Here is an 18,034-nt window from a genome sequence, read left to right on the forward strand (position 1 = left end):
TATTGAGGAAGGAGGCAGAGGACAAAAGTGAATTCAAATACTTCCCTCCATCCCGATGCTTGCCTTTTACCTTGCTATTTAGCAAAGACTAAGGAATCAATGATGACTTCTCAAAGTACAATCTATTAGGCCAACATAAAAACCTTTTCATACTTAAGAGGAGAGACAGATGGTTTCCATGACAACTTTTAGAGCTATAACCATGCTAGAAACTCTTCCGCCTTTCAGTGCACCTAGGTGGTATTACTTTCGAGACACTGAAGGATCAGAGAAAGCTAACTAATGCGTGTCTCAAATTTTAAAAAAATTAAGGTTCACTAGTAAAACATGGGTGAGTAATGATGATAATCAACAACTATCATAACATGCAGAAAATCCACATTACAGAAACAATATGATTGTGTTGGAATTTGTCAAACAAGTATTAAAATTTTATTTAAATGAACGTTTTTAAGTTATTGAGCCATGTTAAGGGAAAACATTAATTTTATTAGAACTTGAACAAATGTTTCACAAAGAAAACATTTTAACAAAATGGTATGGTGGCATAACAATAACAAAAAAGAGAACAGCAAAATGTGTAAAAGAAATATAAGGTGGAAAAATTGTTAAGTATCTCATAATCCAGTGTGGAAATAAGAAGTCTAAATTTAAAAACAATGAATTTTAAAAAGTATAACTATAAAACAAAAGTTAATGCTTGTGCTATCCTAACCACAGACACATTCTTCAGCAAAACTTTAAAAGGCAGAGTTACATTTTATGGTATCTAATATCTTTTTTCTGTTTTTTCCACAGAAATAGAGACTGTTTATTCAATCTCACAGTTGAAAAAGGAATTTTAAGCACTGAGAAATAAGTATTCTACTATTTTAAATGACTGGTGAGGCAAAACAATTGATTAGTCTTTAATGCTCTGTTTTTCAACTGTACTAAGGACTTGATCCAACCAAAACAAATCTTAAGCTTCAGAACTCTCTAATGCCCAAGGAACGCCTCTGCCTGATTGCCATATAAGGGAATCAAGAACCTAGTAATCGTGGAGTACTCTCAGGGACAAATGTAGGAAGAGAGGACACAACAGAGTTTTCACAATTTTAACAAGTAATCTGTCACCATTTCAGACTACCAAATGCTAATTTACTTAAGACAAATTATTTAAGTATATATCCCCACCTTTGCAATTTATTTCTAAATACTGATATATTCATTTTTTAAGCAGACCACATCAGGTTAATAATGGTATAAATCAATTTGAAAACTATAATAAACTACTTCAAGAATAGGTATTTTTTTCATTATACCTTGATCATTATGCAAAGATGCAATTCTTACTTTCTTGGTGGTGAAGCCTATGGGAAATTAACTTGGAAATGTTTCAAAGAGATTGTCAACCAAGACAGGTTTCTACATGATTGTCATTTTACAAAGATAACAAATTTCACGTTTTTAAATGTCTTAAAACAACATAGTTGTAATGTTTATAAACATCAAAAGGCAAACATTTAATAGTCAAGCCCTTTGCATTCTGAATATTTGAAATTTACACAATACGCCCAATTCAAACTTAAAATGAGGTATATTTTCTTTTAAAACATTAGATAACTAGCAAATATATAATACCAGGAGCAGTTTCAAATTAAATTATATTCACAGGCTTGCTTTTTGTTTGTTTTTGCTTTGTCCTGTCATATAACACATTGCGATGAGTCTTCGGATGTGGCATCTAACAAAAAAGAAAGCTGCACATAGTCACTCTGTGTGTTGAGTTGTAAGTATATGAGATAAAAACATCTTTGTGGATTATTTTTAAAACATGATAAACTGCATTACCAAACTTTATGATTTTACGTATGTAAGTATATATTAGAGATCATTTGTGCATTAACAATTGTATAGGGAAGCACTAAAAGACAAAAACATTATAATGATATTATGGCAGTGCTTAACAAATTCAGAATATTTTTATATGAAAAACCTATGCTGTAAAAAATCTGAATCAAAATTTTGCTTTTTGATTGCATGGGTTGCAACCCACAGAAAACAACAAATAAATTGGTCAGGATTTTTTTAGTTTAAGAAGCAAAAATTTAAGAACCAAAATATGCACACCACTGAAAATACTAATTCTTAAAATTATGTAGCTAAAAATTAAATCACCCTGTCCAGCAAGTTCCAAAAATTTCACACATTTCAAACATTAAGGCAACTTTTTCCAACTAAACAGTACGTTATAAAAATAGATGTCACTTCAAAACATTATATACACAGTGACAATAAATTTAGCTAGTTGTAATATTTAATACATTAATAAAGTTTCACATATTACAAAGAAATTATACTAGGTGCTTGCATATATGTGCAAGTAATATTACAACTTTTAAAGTACAGGTTTTAAAACTGAGCGTAGTGAACGTCCTTCTTTAGTGAGTTCTCGTGTCACACACATACATGGCAAAGGGATTGCTTCCTCTCGTTTCTCGACAACATTGTAACTGCATTTCTTCAAGTGGTCTGCCATGCTTAGGATGTCAGCAAATTTCCATTCATTAACAGAACAAAATGCAGTACTAAATCGCCATACCTACAAGAAAATTCTACTTTAGATTTAAACAAGTCAATTTGTAGAGAATCAAAACACACTTTTTGCTCCTACTGCATACATTTCTGCTATTATAGAAGCATCCAATATAAAGTTTCAAATAGCTATAAAATTAAAAATTGGTAAATCCTTTTCGACACAAATATATCTGTCAAATATTTACAAGGTAAATCACTTCTATGACATTATGACTTCAATAAACCTAAAAACAATAAAAGACAAAACTCAGTATTAAAAATCACACCCAATCTGGCTTACTAAATGATTTTTAAAAACTCAAAACTGCACAAATTCAGAGCCATTTCCTAAAATATTATATACTACACACTATTCTTTCATACTCTCCGATCGGCTGTCTAGAACTAATCACACTCTGGAGATACTGACAATGCAAGTGTTATTTTTTTTCTCCAAGTTTTTCTCTCCCATTCCTATTTATAATATCAGTACTAAAAAATACCCTAGAATATTGTGTGCCAAGGTAAGCTTATTTTTCTGCTGTTCACAAGTACTAAAGGTACTTAGTGATATTCAAGTACTTCAATTTGTTCAAAATGGCTCTGAAATTTTATATAAAAAAATATTTGTAAAGTGGATCCTATTTTAGTCCATATCATTGTAAAACATGTTTCTAGGCAAAATACTCACCTGCCATCCCTATTCATGTCTGTAGGTAAAAATATTAGCTACTTCCCCTTTTGTCCACCCAACTGCTCTAGGCCCTGAAGCACTGTCAAATTATTAGTCCAGCAAAAGACTGTGCCCCAAGCCCCTCATCTTTACAAATGAAACATAAAGCTACCTGAACATAAGTAACAAGCATGAATGCAGAGCAGGACAGACCTAGATAACAAGCATGAATGGGGTAGGACAGGCCTAGCCATGCCTGCTAAGTTTATCAACAGGCAAATGTCTAATTAGGGAACAATTTACACACGTTGAACTGCAGATGCTTTAGAACAAGCTTGTCTAACCTGGGGCCTGTAGGCAGCATGTGGCCCAGGACGGCTTTGAATGCAGTCCAACACAAATTCGTCAACTTTCTTAAAACGTTATGAGATTTTGTGTGTGTGTGTGTGTATGTGTTTTTTTTTTAGCTCATCAGTTATCGTTAGTGTATTTTATGTGTGGCCCAAGACAATTCTTTTTCTACCAATGTGGCCCAGGGAAGCCAAGAGATTGGACACCCCTGCTTTAGAAAGTGGCAGATTTAAGAAAAACCCTCAGCATTTATTGCTTCTCAGGAAAGCATGGTAATGTCTTCTCAGGGTGGCTAGATGTGGGAAAACAATTATTTGTCAACTAGCAATAGAAAGTCCCCATTGTTCAGCACAACGGTACCCCCTGTACTCCTTAGGATTATGATCAATTACCCTTTATGGAGTGATTTCCCAGGAGTCAGTGAAGGCCTAGTGATAGTATAGATGTCACTAGCCTCCCTTACCATTCCCCATGCTCACAAAGCTACAAAAGGAATTAGGAGTTTTCTTTAAGCTTGGGCAGGTGAATTAGCTGAAAGATTCAATGGAGACAGGCAGTCTCTCTACTTCCATACAACTGAGAGTCTGGTGAAACAAACTCAGGAAAAGCAATGTATGACTCCCACCTGCTGATGACAAGGTTTCTTAGTAATGGATCCATCTTTCATTCAAGTATGCATCAAGTATTTACTCAGTGCCTACTACATAGTAGGTACTATGCAAGGCAGTATTTTGGTTCCCTGAGAGTCCCACTTCTCAAGGAATTTACAGTCTAGTGACTGAAACTGACAATTCATCAATCAATTTCAAAAGAGTTCAGTGAGTGCTTTAGTAGAGGTTTATCACCACAGGAACACAAAGCAGTGCAACAACTTGTCAGGTTATGGGTCCCAAGAAGCTATCTTCAAGACGTAAAACCTGAAGAGTAAGCGGGACATAGCAAGAAAGATGAAGATCACAAGATCGAGAAACCGGCTTCCTAAGTCAATTAGTTGGCCAGCTTACTTAACCTCTGTTTCTTTGTCTGTAAAATGGGTACAGTGGATTATGTAAGTTAATACAAGCAAAGTACTAATGCACACTGAGTAGCATATTGCAGGTGCTCAAGTGTGAGAATTAGGGATGGCATATTTTAAAGACTTAACGCAAGAAAAAACATCAGGGAACTGTAAGTAAATCAATGCGGGTACAGTATAAAATGATAGGAGGAAAGTGAAAAGATAAAGATGAGATTATGAAAAGTCTCAAATGTTTTATTAAGGAGCTGGGCTCTATCCAGGGGTGATGAACAAATATTAAGGAAGTTTTTAAGCACTGTGGTGACAGTGTAAGAATTGTATTTAAGAAAATATATATCACATTAGCTCTTGTGTAGAGAACATATTGGAGAAGGGCCCAAATGGAAGTAGGAACCCAGTTAGAAGGAAGCTGTTGTTGTAGTCCAGGAGACAACTACAGTTGGGACTGAACTTGGGAAATGGCAGTGGAAACAGAAAAGCAAACCTGAGAGGTTTCAGGACTTCATGATTATCTGAATAAAAATAAAGGGGGGAGAAAAAGCAGCCAACATAACTGCTAAATTCCTGGTTTAGGAAACTTGGTGATGATGGTGCCACTTTCTCAGACTAAGAGGGGGAGGACTGGAGTAGGTTGGATATGTTGAGTTTGAGAAAGCTATAGGGTAATCAAGTGGAAATGTCCAGTAGATGCTTGTATATAGTGGTTGGGAGTTCAGTGGAGCAAATGGCTAGGATACAGATGTGTGAGTAATCTATATAAATGATGGTGAGTTAAATTTGAAGAGTAGGTGAGATTTTCTGCAGGAATGATTATAGAATCCCCCCAAAAATTTCACTCCATATGTCAATACTAGTAGGCAAAGATAAAAAGAGGCCATACTAAGACTGTCCCATCCCAAAGGGACGAAAAGATACAAAATCATATGGAAAACAAAAATACACACAAACACAAGCAGTAGAAACTTTCTGCCATCAGAAATTCCCTTTTGGAAAAAAAAATCATGAAACAATTTGTGTGATCATTTATTGGTCAAGGCCTCAGGGAAACCAAGTGGATGTAGTATTCTGAAAAATCAGTGCAATGAATGAAAGAAAACCTAAAGGTGCTACGAATAAAGTAACCAGAGTTTGAATGCTGTGCAACTAAATGTAAAGTTTATCACAATTGTTTCCACTTTAGAAAATGTAAAAGTTTCATATTATAAGTGTTCAAAAATAAAAAAAAACCTTCAATCAAAGATATCTGTAATGCCTTCCAGTTCCTACTGAGTAGTGCCAAATAGAAGCTGAGCAAAAGTAGGGTATCACAGAAGGAAAATGGTGTAGCTTGGATTTGCTTAGGTCTGCCTATATCTCCAGCTCAAGTTTCCAACACAATATGCATCACTCCTTTGGACTCTACTAAACCCAGAGTCCCCACCCAAAATATCAAATCCTACTGCCCTACTCTGTTCTCACAGAGGCCTAAAGCATCTCCTCATTCATCCATTTATGTTCCTTATTCCCCATATCATATACTCCTCTGGTCACTTTAATATATGACCACAGTAGTAGTTGTAACTTATTCTCATCTCTTGCTATTTAGGTTATACCTGAAACAACCAAATCATAGGAACAAAATTGCCATAAAATGGAGAGACAATTACAAGCAGGAAAAAAACCCTCTTCTTGCTTCCTCCATTATCTTATGGTGCACATTTTTCAGATGGAGTCCAAATTAGAAGATGGTAACATGGACCCAAACAAAGAGAGTTGTTATAGAAAAATTGAGAAACATAAGTGGTCTCTGCCATATTAGATTATAATCTAGTTCTAGGAAATCAGTAGTAAACCTATAATTATGGCAAACAATTCTAACTATCCTAGTTCATTATTAATTACCATTAAGAAAAAGTCTGTCATCACACTGATTTAGTAAGTTTTAGGGAATGGTCAATTTCTCAACAAGATATTAATTGTATTAATTCAGCAGTATTATTAAAGTCCTCTTTATGTCAAATAAGAGGTTGTAAAGATTACACTAACCTTTTCTTTTATCTGCCATGATGAATTTCCTTCTGGATACTTCCTTTTCCCCCACTGCAGTATGACCATGCCACGAGACTGAAGCAGGCTGCCACACACATCCCTCATTAACTTGGATACACATGAGAGCTGGCATAAGCTGAAGCCATCGAGAAAGCCTGCAATATGCTGCAGGACCTCAAAAGGAAGACTACTTAGATGGTCATTATGTAATCCCAACACACAGTTTCTAGCAGGCTCCACTAATACTGTAGATACACATGGCTGAACTCCAAATGACCTCAAATGGCGGTCATGTATAATCTTTGCTCCTTGTATTGATGGACAAAATCTACGCTGAGAATAGGTACAACCATAGTAAGCTAAAGGGCACCTCTGTTCCATCCAGCCATTGAGTCCAGCATGAATGTCACCATGCACATTCTTAAAGTGGGAAGAAAATTCTTTCCTTCTAAATAACTGTCCACACACAAAGGTAAACATTGAACGCTGCTTGGGTTGGTACCTAGCGACACATTCCAATACTAAATCCAGCCCAAGTGTCTGAAACGGACTTGGATTTGAAAGCTGTGGGTTGGCATGATCACAAGCTGAAGCTGAAGCTATCTCCCCAACCATTGTACTTGTAGCTAATATTGCAGATGGAAGTGAAAAAGTCTGAGTCCCAACGTCAATGTGATAAATATCAGCCATGCGGCTATCAGATATACCCCTCCCTCCTGGAGAATCTCCTAGACAAAAAAGCAATGCTGCTGTGATCAGATCTATTCCTTGGAGGCCCATAGGATCTTCTGCAACTTCCAAATCTGATGTATCTACTGCTTTATCTTCCTTTGGTTTAGACCAACATGAATTAGAAAGAAAATTGAATGAAGGAGCATGACTGAAAGATAAGACATCCACATTCTTCACGTCCCCTAAGTCTACTTTTTTCCAACACAATTCACCTTCACCCTCATCATCTGGCATGAGGATATGCTGAACTGTGCCATTAGGCAAAGCACTGGATGGTATTATTTCCCTAAGTTGTGCTGCCACCGCAAGTGAGCTGGAAGGTTTTGAAGTGCCATCTGATGATGCCACACAGTCTCCATTTGTTAAGTTACTTTGTTTTGAATCACCATGTAAATTCTGATTCTGGTCTATGACCTGGGTATATATATTTTCCAAAGGAAAGCCATTACAAAGAGCAGAAGTGTCATAAGAACTTGTATTCAAGTCACATAATAAATCACTTGAACCATTTTGTTCAGACTGGGCATTCTGATTTGTGTCATTGTAGTCAATTCCACCTACTGCTCCTATTTCCTCCTCATAAAGATGATCTTGGTCTTTCAAGTTTTGATCCTCTAAGCTTTCTCTCGCATTTTGCTGTTCATCCATGTCATTTGGGACACTTGTATTTAACATGCCAATGTCTCTTGTAGCAGTATTCAGGATATCCAAAGCAGCAGCCAAACTTCTGGTTGTTTCTACAGTAGCTTGATAAAGTGCACCATAAGATTCTTCATCAACAGACACCAAACCATTAGCATGTGGTATTTCTGGGACACTTGATTTAACTGAGATTTGTTCTCTAGGTTTGGATACTTTATCAGTTGCTTTTGACATCATGGTGGCTACTTTGAGGGATTCTAAGAGCATCCTTTGGTCTTGAAGAGCCAAGGCCATATCCAATTGTGCCACTTCATCGACATCTCTGCTTAGATTTTCATATGATTTCCGGTCTGCATAACTAACTGGCCATCGATTCCATTCCATAGTACAGCACACCACACTTGCAGGACACATTTCTAGATGTTCAGCAACTTTATTTCGGGCCATGGTAAATGGACATCCAAAGTCACTATTTAAGCAAGGCACTCGTTCAAATGGACATAAAAGTCGATGTTCATCAGCTTTACAAGAATGGAAAACTGCACCACAAACCAATGGACAACCAATCAAATCACAGGAAATCCCTGGCTCTGGCCTGGTCATGCACCGTCTACTGACACAATTCACACAATGGGAATGCTGCAGCTCCTCCTCCATAATGGCCAGTCCAGCTCTGGTTGATGAAATGGAAAAAGATAAGAAATTAGCCAAAAAATGGTTGATTTTTCAAAATTGTTTAATAATTAAATCACTAATGTATCTAATATCTTGGTTTATTTTAGGATGACATATATAAAATAAACATACTTAACCAGTTAATTTTACATATAATCAATGTCTTGAAAGGATGTAAGCACTTACATTCTAGTAACAATTCAATACTGTGGAATGTCATAAGGGCTCATTTTTATATACTATATAACAATATGCCTAAAAGGGCAAAAGTTTCAAAATATACTATTTAAATTCTAATACTGTGTATTATATAATGTTAAAAACAAGTTAATGTGTATTTTAGATTTCAGAGTGTTTTTCACTTTTACCTTTCTAATTTCAACTAAACTGATTTTGATTGTACCCCACATTTCAGAGATCTTGTATTACTAAAAGAACAATATGAATTTCATGAATATATTTAAAACTTTCTTAGAAGTCTTTTTTTATTCCTTCTAAATGAATTCATTTAAGATTTCATCTATTGATCTCTCCTTCTATATATGCCTTAATAAATTCTGCAACAAATTAAGTAAGTCTTAATTAGAACATACAAGGAATTTATCCAGAAAATAAAAGTTCAAGCTCAAGCTCTGTGGCTGTGGGCAAATCACTTACTTTTGAGGGCCACATTCATTCATTAAATGCCTATTTATTGTTTAACTATCATGGACCATGCACTGTGTTTGGTGTGGCAATATAAAGATTAGCAAGTCACAGTGCCTCCTCTCAAAAAGCTACAGCAGGATGTCAAAGACAGTAAAAAGTGTATCTCGTTTTTATGTGGTCAATTTGACAGAAGTAAAACGGTACCAATAGAGAAGATAATAATCAATATGAGTAGGGATTAGAGAATAAATCACAGTAGTCTTGAAAGAGAAGTCTTAAGTATGGGACGGTAAACTGGTAAGAAAGAGAGGCATTCAATGCAGAAGTAATAGCATATGCAAATACAGAAAAGCATGAATTAGCAAAACCTCAAGTTCCCTAGTATTGCTAGATCACAGGGGAAAATGCCAGGTATCTGTAAGAGATGAGGCCAGAAAGGAATAAGGCAAATCATGATGAGTGCTTTATGCTGCTCCAAAGAGTTCACACTTTTACAACTGGAAGTCACTGAGAATTTTAAGCAGAGAAATAGTTCTATAAAATAACATGAATGGATTATAGATGTCTAATGGTCTTCCCTGCTTTAAAATTTCCATCATAACTTTTATAAAGAAAAGTTTTATATGAAAAATAAAAGTCTAACCATAATATATTGACATAATTATAATTATTGAGCCTATTCAATGTATTTTTAGTATAATCAACTTCTTTACTGGTGTGTTTCCTATTAGCAATAAAAACTTTAAAAGATTATTTAACCTTTAAAAACTAAAATAATAGTCACGGTGGCTCAAACCTGTAATCCCAGCACTTTGGGAGGCCAAGATAGGAGGGTCATTTGAGGCCTGGAGTTCAAGACCAGCCTGGACAACATAGCAAGACCCTGTCTCTACAAAACAAAAACAAAAAAATTAGCCAGGCATAGTGACATGCACCTGTAGTCCCAACTACTTGGGAGGCCAAGGCAGGAGGCTCAAATGAGCCCAGGAGATTGAGGCTGCAGTAAGCCATGACTGCGCACCCCTGTATTCCAGCCTGGGTGACAGAGTGAGACTCTGTCTCAAAAAATAATAATAATAATTGAAATAATAACATAATATCCCCCCTTTACCACCATTTTTTTTTCTTATCCGGTCAAGCTTTCAAAAGAAAAACTGAAAACCAAAAAACTTCTAATTTCCTATATATTCTTTAACTCTCTATTCTGGCCCTATTTTTACTACCCCTATTAAAACTGCTCTGCTGAGAACCTCAATACTAAATCTGGAGAGCATATTTTTCCAGACCCCATCTTCCTTGGCCATGGTATCGTGATGATGACTAATCCCTTATTTTAGGACTATTACATCCTCTTACTTTTCATGATGTCACTCCAGTCTTTCTCCTACCCTTAGTCTTCTTAACTATTACTCAATAATAATTACTTAAATATTGCATTTCTTCAGGGCTTGTGTCATTTTTTGCTTATTCTGTACATTCTCCCTGGGTGCTCTCATTTTCTCCAAAAGTTTCAATTACCATACATAAGCTGAAAATCCGTCTATACATCCTGCCCAGATTCCTCTTTCAAACTCCTCTTCACTCTCTACAATGGATTACTTATGATATATTTCTACTTGTATATGGCACAGGCAACTCAGTTCAACATTTCCAAAATTAAATTACATTGTAGTAGACAAGAATTTTCTGGATAGGAAGGTGATTCTTATCCTGTTTCCTTCACCTCAGTGCGTAAGAGATTGTTAACTCTCTGACGTATTTTTCCATAAAATCTATCTTGGCTCCAGGTAACTAATTAATCACTCCTTAATTGCTATTATCTTTTTCTCCAGTTGAGGTATGAGTTTTCTCAAACCAAAATAACAAAAGTGTACCTGAATCATCATCAACAGAGCTTTTCTTGACTCAGTAGAAAAGTTCCGAGTTGATATTATGGTGTTCAATGATGTCAAAGAAAAGACAAGGTACATATTCAATGCCAAACCTATATTTTTTAATTGTGTTAAAAACTACAAATTATGAGTTGAATACTTTTAAATGTTTATCTTCATGAATTTTAGACATAAGTATAGAAATATATAAATAGACATACTAAAATAGTCATATAGAAATAAAAGACTAATGACAAACATTTGTAAATTAACCAGACATTTAAAGAAAAACTTTATTAAGAATTACGACAAATCTTACTGAGTGATTAGATTGTGAAAACAGCTGTAGCTTTCTTATTTTGCAGGAACTAGACTGAGTTGATCTCACATGCTGAAGGTTACAAGCTTGACTGTTACTAAGGGAGAAACCTAAAAATACAAGCAGTTTCACCAGAAGTAACCAGTGCTCTCAGAACTTTTAGGGACACCTTATGTTACTGTACACACCATCACATGACATCACCAGGCAAAACACATCTTAAAAACATCACTTAATTCAAAAGTGCTTAAAATAGCAACTGCTTGCAACAGGGTCTGAGTTAAAAGCAAAAACAGCAATAATTTTCAAAGGTAGAAGGAAAGTAGTCAAGCTTCAAACAAATAGTCTCTTTTACACTACCCATCCCCCTTTGAATAAGGTTTAAAAAAAGCATCCATAGCAACAAGTTCATAACATTTATTATTTTCTGAAGTAGACTTAGAAGGAAGAGAGAACAGTAATTATGTACCTATTTTATCCTTCTTTACACATCTTTATAACAACCTGGAGGAAACTGAGGTTCAGAAAGAGCAAGTGATCTGCCCAAGGTCATCTACCTAGTAAGTGGCAGAGCTAGGACTGTATGTTCTAGCTCCACGTCTGATCAACATCCATGGACAATAACAGGTATGTTTACTTATAAAAGTTTAAAAAAATAAGGCAGCACTTCTGTAACTGGTGATCCAATGTTAAGATGTTATGTGAAGAATGGAGATTACACAACTTTGCTCGTAGTTTATCCCAACACTTAATCACTCCTGTGGTCAAGAAAGTCTTTTGGTCCCTTCCAATTATAATAGCATTTTACTCTGCTTTGAATATATATGTTTTAAATTATTTGAAGAATAATTTACATAGATAATGCTCAGTATAAGTGTATGGAACAACATTATATTACTAAATTTAACAATTATTAAAATAGCCATACAAATGAGGAGTGAATTTCAATTCCATTTTCCTATTAACTATATTAAGAAAAAAGTTAAGAAAATACAGTAGTCAATACTCAGAGTATTCTGGGAATAGAATCCTCAGCTTCAGAATTTAAAACTCTCCTAGATTCATCCTCTTCCTAATCAAGACCACTACTATCAAATTAAACATGCCTTTATAAAGTATTTTGCAATTGCTTGTAAATCCTGTAAAACAGGTTTAAAAACATCAATCTCTTATTTATCAGTTAACAGTGACACAGTAGGCACAGTAGAAAACAACTAACATCTCTAATAATTTATATTTGAATTGTTGGAAAAGTTTCGCTGGATCAGAAAATATTAGTAAATCATCAAATGTTTTCAATTCTTTCAATTTTCTCTAAGAGAAGTTATTTGCCAACTCATACTCTGTGGCTGACAAGCAATTCATTAAAATAGTTCTAAGACATGGCATTTTCCCATATAATGAAATGAGATCTTGTCATTAAAGGCATAAATATATTGCCCTCAAAAAAGCATTTTTAAAAAATTCATTAAAATACATAAGGAGGTAAGTAAATATAAAGAAGTGCAAATTAGCATGATTTTAAAATATGAGAGTCATCTAATGTATTCAAAATAACCTGCTGCCTCCAGGCTGTTCCTAATGTCTGCCTCTACCTCTAACACACAGACACAGACACACATCCCTTTACCTCCCCACACGCCCCTGCTGCCTCAACCCTAAGTCTTGGCTTACCTGTTACTTTTCCACATACTCCAAAGACAAGGTAATGGATCCCATATTGTGTGTACTCATTACACACTGTCTTTTTCCTTGGTAATACTAGTGACAACTCTAAGTAAGTCATCATTCTGTATAATATCTATTTCCACAGGAAAGCTATAAGCTCCATGAAAGTCAGAATCATCTCTGTCTCATTCATTCTTATGTTCCCTACATTCAAAATTCTGCCTCAATTAGAGACTCATTTGTGTTAAATACACGAAGAATTATAATATAAGAAAATAATGAAATGGACAAATGAGATTCTTCATTTCACAGAAAACTACATATTCCACATAAAAATACCTTACAGATCTGGCATCAATCAAACTGAATCAAAATTACTTCATTGTACTGGCCATAAAAAGTCAATGGTGCTCAAACACATGTTGAGCACATAAGTAATATGTTCCAGGCATTATATATGGAGTAGGACAAATCATCTATCAAAAAAAGCAAATCAAAGAAAGTCAGTTTCAACCCTCCACTGTTTTAAAATTTTAAATAATTATAAGAGAAACACAGGAGGAAGCATTTACCTTATATTTTTCCACTATTTTAATTCCCTCATCAACCCTGCAGATCAATTACTGGAAAAAATAATGAATATAGAAGCACTGGGTTCAAAAAGAAAGGAAGGGATTAAGGTCTGCACATGCAAAGGTGCCCGAATAGGGTAGAGAGTGAGAAAAATAAGTTTAAAATAGGAAGTGCTATCAGCCTACAGCTTAGTATTACAATTAACATGGTATTAGATAAAATATACTTAAAACAGTAATATGCTGTTCCAATGTAAGGCTGATATAAAACTATAGACAGATTTGTTCAATTAATTAACCATTTCTACAAGTTAAGTCCACAAATGAAATTTCAAATTTGGCAATCAGTTATAAGCTCTTCCAGTGCACATCTCATCCCTTGTAAAGTCCAGAGATATTAGTGCATAGTACCTCTGCTGACTGATCTGTTTATCAGGTGCACTCAGCTTTAAAAATCATAATAAATCTATACCCTAGTTAGGCATCTTATCTTACTGTTTAAAAAGAGGTGGGGTTGGGGGGCGGTGGTTAGACAAAATCAAAAAGGCATTATCCTTAAATTCCCAACTCAAAGCACTAGCTTCCAGTCCCAAATGGCTAAATGGATTACAATGTGTACATTCTTTTATTAAACTTTCGTTCTTTTTATTTATAAAATGGATGACCTAATTATATGGACCTTTTTCATGTTTTATTGTTCCAGATAAAATATATCAAAATATATATCTTTCATTTCTAAATAGAGTCATGGTCATGAGTACCTTATTCCAAAGCGAAATCTAACTACTTGCAACGTTCTCCACTAAATAAGTAAATGAAATCACAGACTTACATGAGAAATTGAAATAGTATTAATAAATATTTAATACTCGGACTAGAACCTATTTGAGTTGATACTCAGATAAAAATAATCCACCCAAACGGTAGAACTCAGTATATTAAAACAGGTAACATGACATGAGGGAATGGGCTTCCAAAGAGTCTCAGCTTAGTGACCTTGAGGCAATTACTTTACTCTGGAAACAATCTAGAACTTTACAAAGATTGTTTACAATTATGTGTGTGTCCAATAGGATATAAACATGTAGTTCTCAGAAACCAGATGTACTTCGATTTGCACAACAGCCACACTTATATACACAAAAATTTTACGTGTAATTATTTTTATGAGATCATTAATTAAATGCAATCATATGGGGAACTACCTAGTAATAACATTACCCATTCTTTAAAAAAAAGATTTTCACAGACTGGGTTTTAACTGATCCGCTTGTCTGTATCTAACATCTAGCTACCTAAAATATAGAAGCAACTTGTCTAAGGCCAATCTCCTCTATTTCATCACACTGAATTTGAATTTAATTTATATTTTATACAGCCTTTGACTCAATTGTTTTATGTCAAAAAATTCTACAAATACAATGACATTCCATAATATGTACTAACTCCTTTTATCAAATAAGCAGTCTTAGGAACTGAATTAAAATATTTATCCAAAATCATACAGAATAGCATAGCGCTTATCCATTAAAATATTCACATCTTAGAAACATGTTATATCAAACAGTAAGCATTAACCAATGCCTATTTTGGTGACCTTAAAGTACCTCTCTATACACGTTAGCATTACTTATATAATATTGCTTTTTAATGATATATTAGGACACTTTTTAGAAGAAGTCTCCCAATGCTAGACCGGGAGAAATACTGGATTGAAATTAAATACCTAGTACACTTGGTATACATTAAAGTTTGCCTATATTTGAAACTTCAGTTCTCTTACAGCATTCACGAAACTCCACCATTTCCAGAATTAAAAAAAAAAAAAAAGTTACGTCACGGCATTAAAGTGCTAGGTAAAAACAAATTGGCAATTTAAAAAGTTAGCAAAACACCATGTTATCCCCAATTAAACTTTTGTGATGAGAAACAGTGACTAAGCATGAAGAAGAGTGATTCAGCGGAAACCGCATATTGAAATCTAACCCTCTGAAAAATCCTAAAGGTTTATTTTATGCTACTCTTTTCCTTTTGCCATGTCAACAATTGGACTGCTTTGGAAAACCTTAGTAGGAGCAAATGCAAAACCTGTTAATATAATTTCCATAGGTCTCTAAAGAACAAACAGTATTGAAATTTAGCAAATGGAAATTAAAATTTAAAAAGTTTGGGATTTTGTATTAAAAGAGTTTTAAATTAATCTACACCGATATCAGAATGCCCATAAATAACTTCATCTTGGATCAGAGTCAACGAAGTAATCATGGAATAAAAGGTCAATTCGTTCCCAAGCATCTTTTATCTGGGACTTACGACAGGGCTCAAAAAGAAAAACAAGAGAAAGGGAGAGGGAAATGGAGTACTAGGACATTGGCAAACACATACTGTTTTGCCTCTTTGCCTCTATACTCCCAAATATACCCGTTAAAAACATACTGGCAGATTACTTTGAATTCAGCACGCGCTCTATAAACCCCTTCCAAGCAAAGGAGTTCCAAGGCGCAGGTCTTGGAACAACACAAATAACCTCAGGTCTGCAAAATAAGGAAGTTCCCCTTTAATAAGGACCGAGGCTAAGGCTAAGATCCTCTCACTTCCATGAATGGCAAAGTTACCAACTTTGCTCATCCCGTGCAGACAGTGGATGATGCCTCCCCAGTCTTACTTTAACCCATTTGTCCCCAAATAACCCAAGTTTCTAAAAACCAGACGGAACGAGAAGCTTAGGGTTCCCTAAGTTTAACTCCTCCTTCGTCCCTTCCCAATACAAAGACACACAAACTGGGGGGGGCACGGAGGTCGGTGCCCTCGAGGCTTAAGTCGCCATTTGCTGACCTCAACGGCTGGCCCGGCATGCGGCCCGGCGCGGACACGAGCGCCGCGGACGCCCTCTCAGGGCGCCCGGACGGCCGACCCGGGACGCGCATGGACCGGGGTCAGCCGCCTTTCCTCTGCTCCAGGGCGGGCCCGTCAACCCCACGGCCGCCAGCGCCAGCGCCTCGGTCCCGGCCGCGGCCTCAAACTGCCCGGCCGCGGCCTCAAACTGCCCGGCCGCCGCCTTCGTCCCCGCCGCAGCGCGGACGGCGCCGGCCTCCCCTGCGGGCCTCCCGACACTCACCGGCCGGCGCGGCCGAACCGCGGCCCAGGCCCTAGCTGCCCTGGACGCCGTGCCCAGCTGCTCCGCTCTGTCCAGGCGACGCTCCGTGCCCCAAACAGCCGTCCGAACCGCCGCCTCCGCCCCTCTTCCCCAGCCGGGCCGCCGCCTTTTCTCTTCTCCCGGCCTGCTCCAGAGGCAGCCACCCTCCTCGCGCGCCCCGCCCCGCTGCGCCCCGCCCACCCGGCCCGGCTTCGGCCGACAGCTGGGCGGGGACGCGCACGCAGGCCCGGCGGGGACGCGCACGCCGCCCTCTGACCCCGCAGCGACGTGGCTAGAGTAGGGTCTGGAGAGAGCTCCCACTGTGGCGAGTCCTGTCGTTGGATTCCCGCGGCGCCCCGTGGGCTCCGCCCCGACGGTGCTACCAAACCCTGTTCGATTTTAGAATCGTACATTCCCAGAGGGAATCCTAGACCCCTCATTTTACAGTTGAGGAAACAGGCCCAAGTAGCATGACTTGTTCGCGCCGCTAGTCGAAGGAGCAGCAGCCCCGATCCCTTGACTCTGGGGCACTGCTTTCCCTTTAGCTCATTTTTGGAGGAAATGGGTCAGCCCTTGCTCGCCCTTTGGTGATTGCCGCCACAGGACTTCCCGCCGGCTAACTCAGCGTGCCCAAGTCCCGTGACTTAGTGCCAGGACGGTGCTGTGACCCGTTATCCCCTGTCGGGTTTTACCTCCCCCTGGGAGAGCTCAGCCCTGGATCCCGGCGTGCGGCGGAGCCTCTCTGGAGCCCGGACGGGACAGCCCACCAGGGTCTGCTTCTGTGAGGGGCCGAGGCGTCATTCCGCGAAGGTAATTAGCTGGGGAGGGGACTTGAAGCCGCTTTTGCAGTGTACCTTACTGGGGAGTAAAGAAATCCCACAGGGCTGTATCAAAGAATGGATGGATGTCCACGCCTCCGCTACCACCACCAAGCCTTGGTCTACGGCCGAGGGACAGTGATTCCGAGCTCTGGGTGGTGGGAGGCGCTCACCCGCCCCCACCCCTCTGTCGGGGACTCCTGCCCACCCCTGTCGCAAGAGAATTACAACAAAGGGAAGATGGTTGTAATCCTGGCAGTGGGGATGGGGGCAGAGCCAGGAAAACACTGTTGTCATCCTTTTTGTGGCTGCATCTTTACCCCT

General features: G+C 37.6%; 1 protein-coding gene and 1 long non-coding RNA gene across 2 annotated transcripts in view; one reads left to right on the forward strand and one right to left on the reverse strand.

Moving 5' to 3' along the window:
- Positions 1-409: 409 nt before the first annotated feature.
- Positions 410-17,081, reverse strand: FBXO30 (F-box protein 30). The gene is made up of 3 exons (XM_034963033.3): positions 16,875-17,081; positions 6,627-8,676; positions 410-2,584 (listed from the first exon to the last, which is right to left on the reverse strand). Exons 2-3 carry the CDS (start codon positions 8,658-8,660, stop codon positions 2,381-2,383), a joined length of 2,238 nt encoding a protein of 745 aa, XP_034818924.1. The 5' UTR covers positions 8,661-8,676; positions 16,875-17,081; the 3' UTR covers positions 410-2,380.
- A 48-nt stretch (positions 17,082-17,129) lies between these two features.
- The window catches only part of LOC103784957 (uncharacterized), a 63,402-nt gene continuing 62,497 nt past the window's right edge, over positions 17,130-18,034 (forward strand). The window contains exon 1 of the long non-coding RNA XR_004672209.4: positions 17,130-17,702. This is a non-coding gene — a long non-coding RNA (uncharacterized LOC103784957). The remainder of the gene's footprint in view (positions 17,703-18,034) is intronic.

Source organism: Pan paniscus, chromosome 5, assembly GCF_029289425.2.
Source record: "Pan paniscus chromosome 5, NHGRI_mPanPan1-v2.0_pri, whole genome shotgun sequence".
Classification (NCBI taxonomy): Eukaryota; Metazoa; Chordata; class Mammalia; order Primates; family Hominidae; genus Pan; species Pan paniscus.

Excerpts from the sequence above, each read along its gene's own strand:
- FBXO30 (XM_034963033.3), bottom strand. The coding sequence starts at position 8,660 with ATGGAGGAGGAGCTGCAGCATTCCCATTGTGTGAATTGTGTCAGTAGA. Across the intron at positions 2,585-6,626 it reads CATGGCAGATAAAAGAAAAG|GTATGGCGATTTAGTACTGC; the intron begins GTTAGTGTAATC and ends ATTTTCTTGTAG.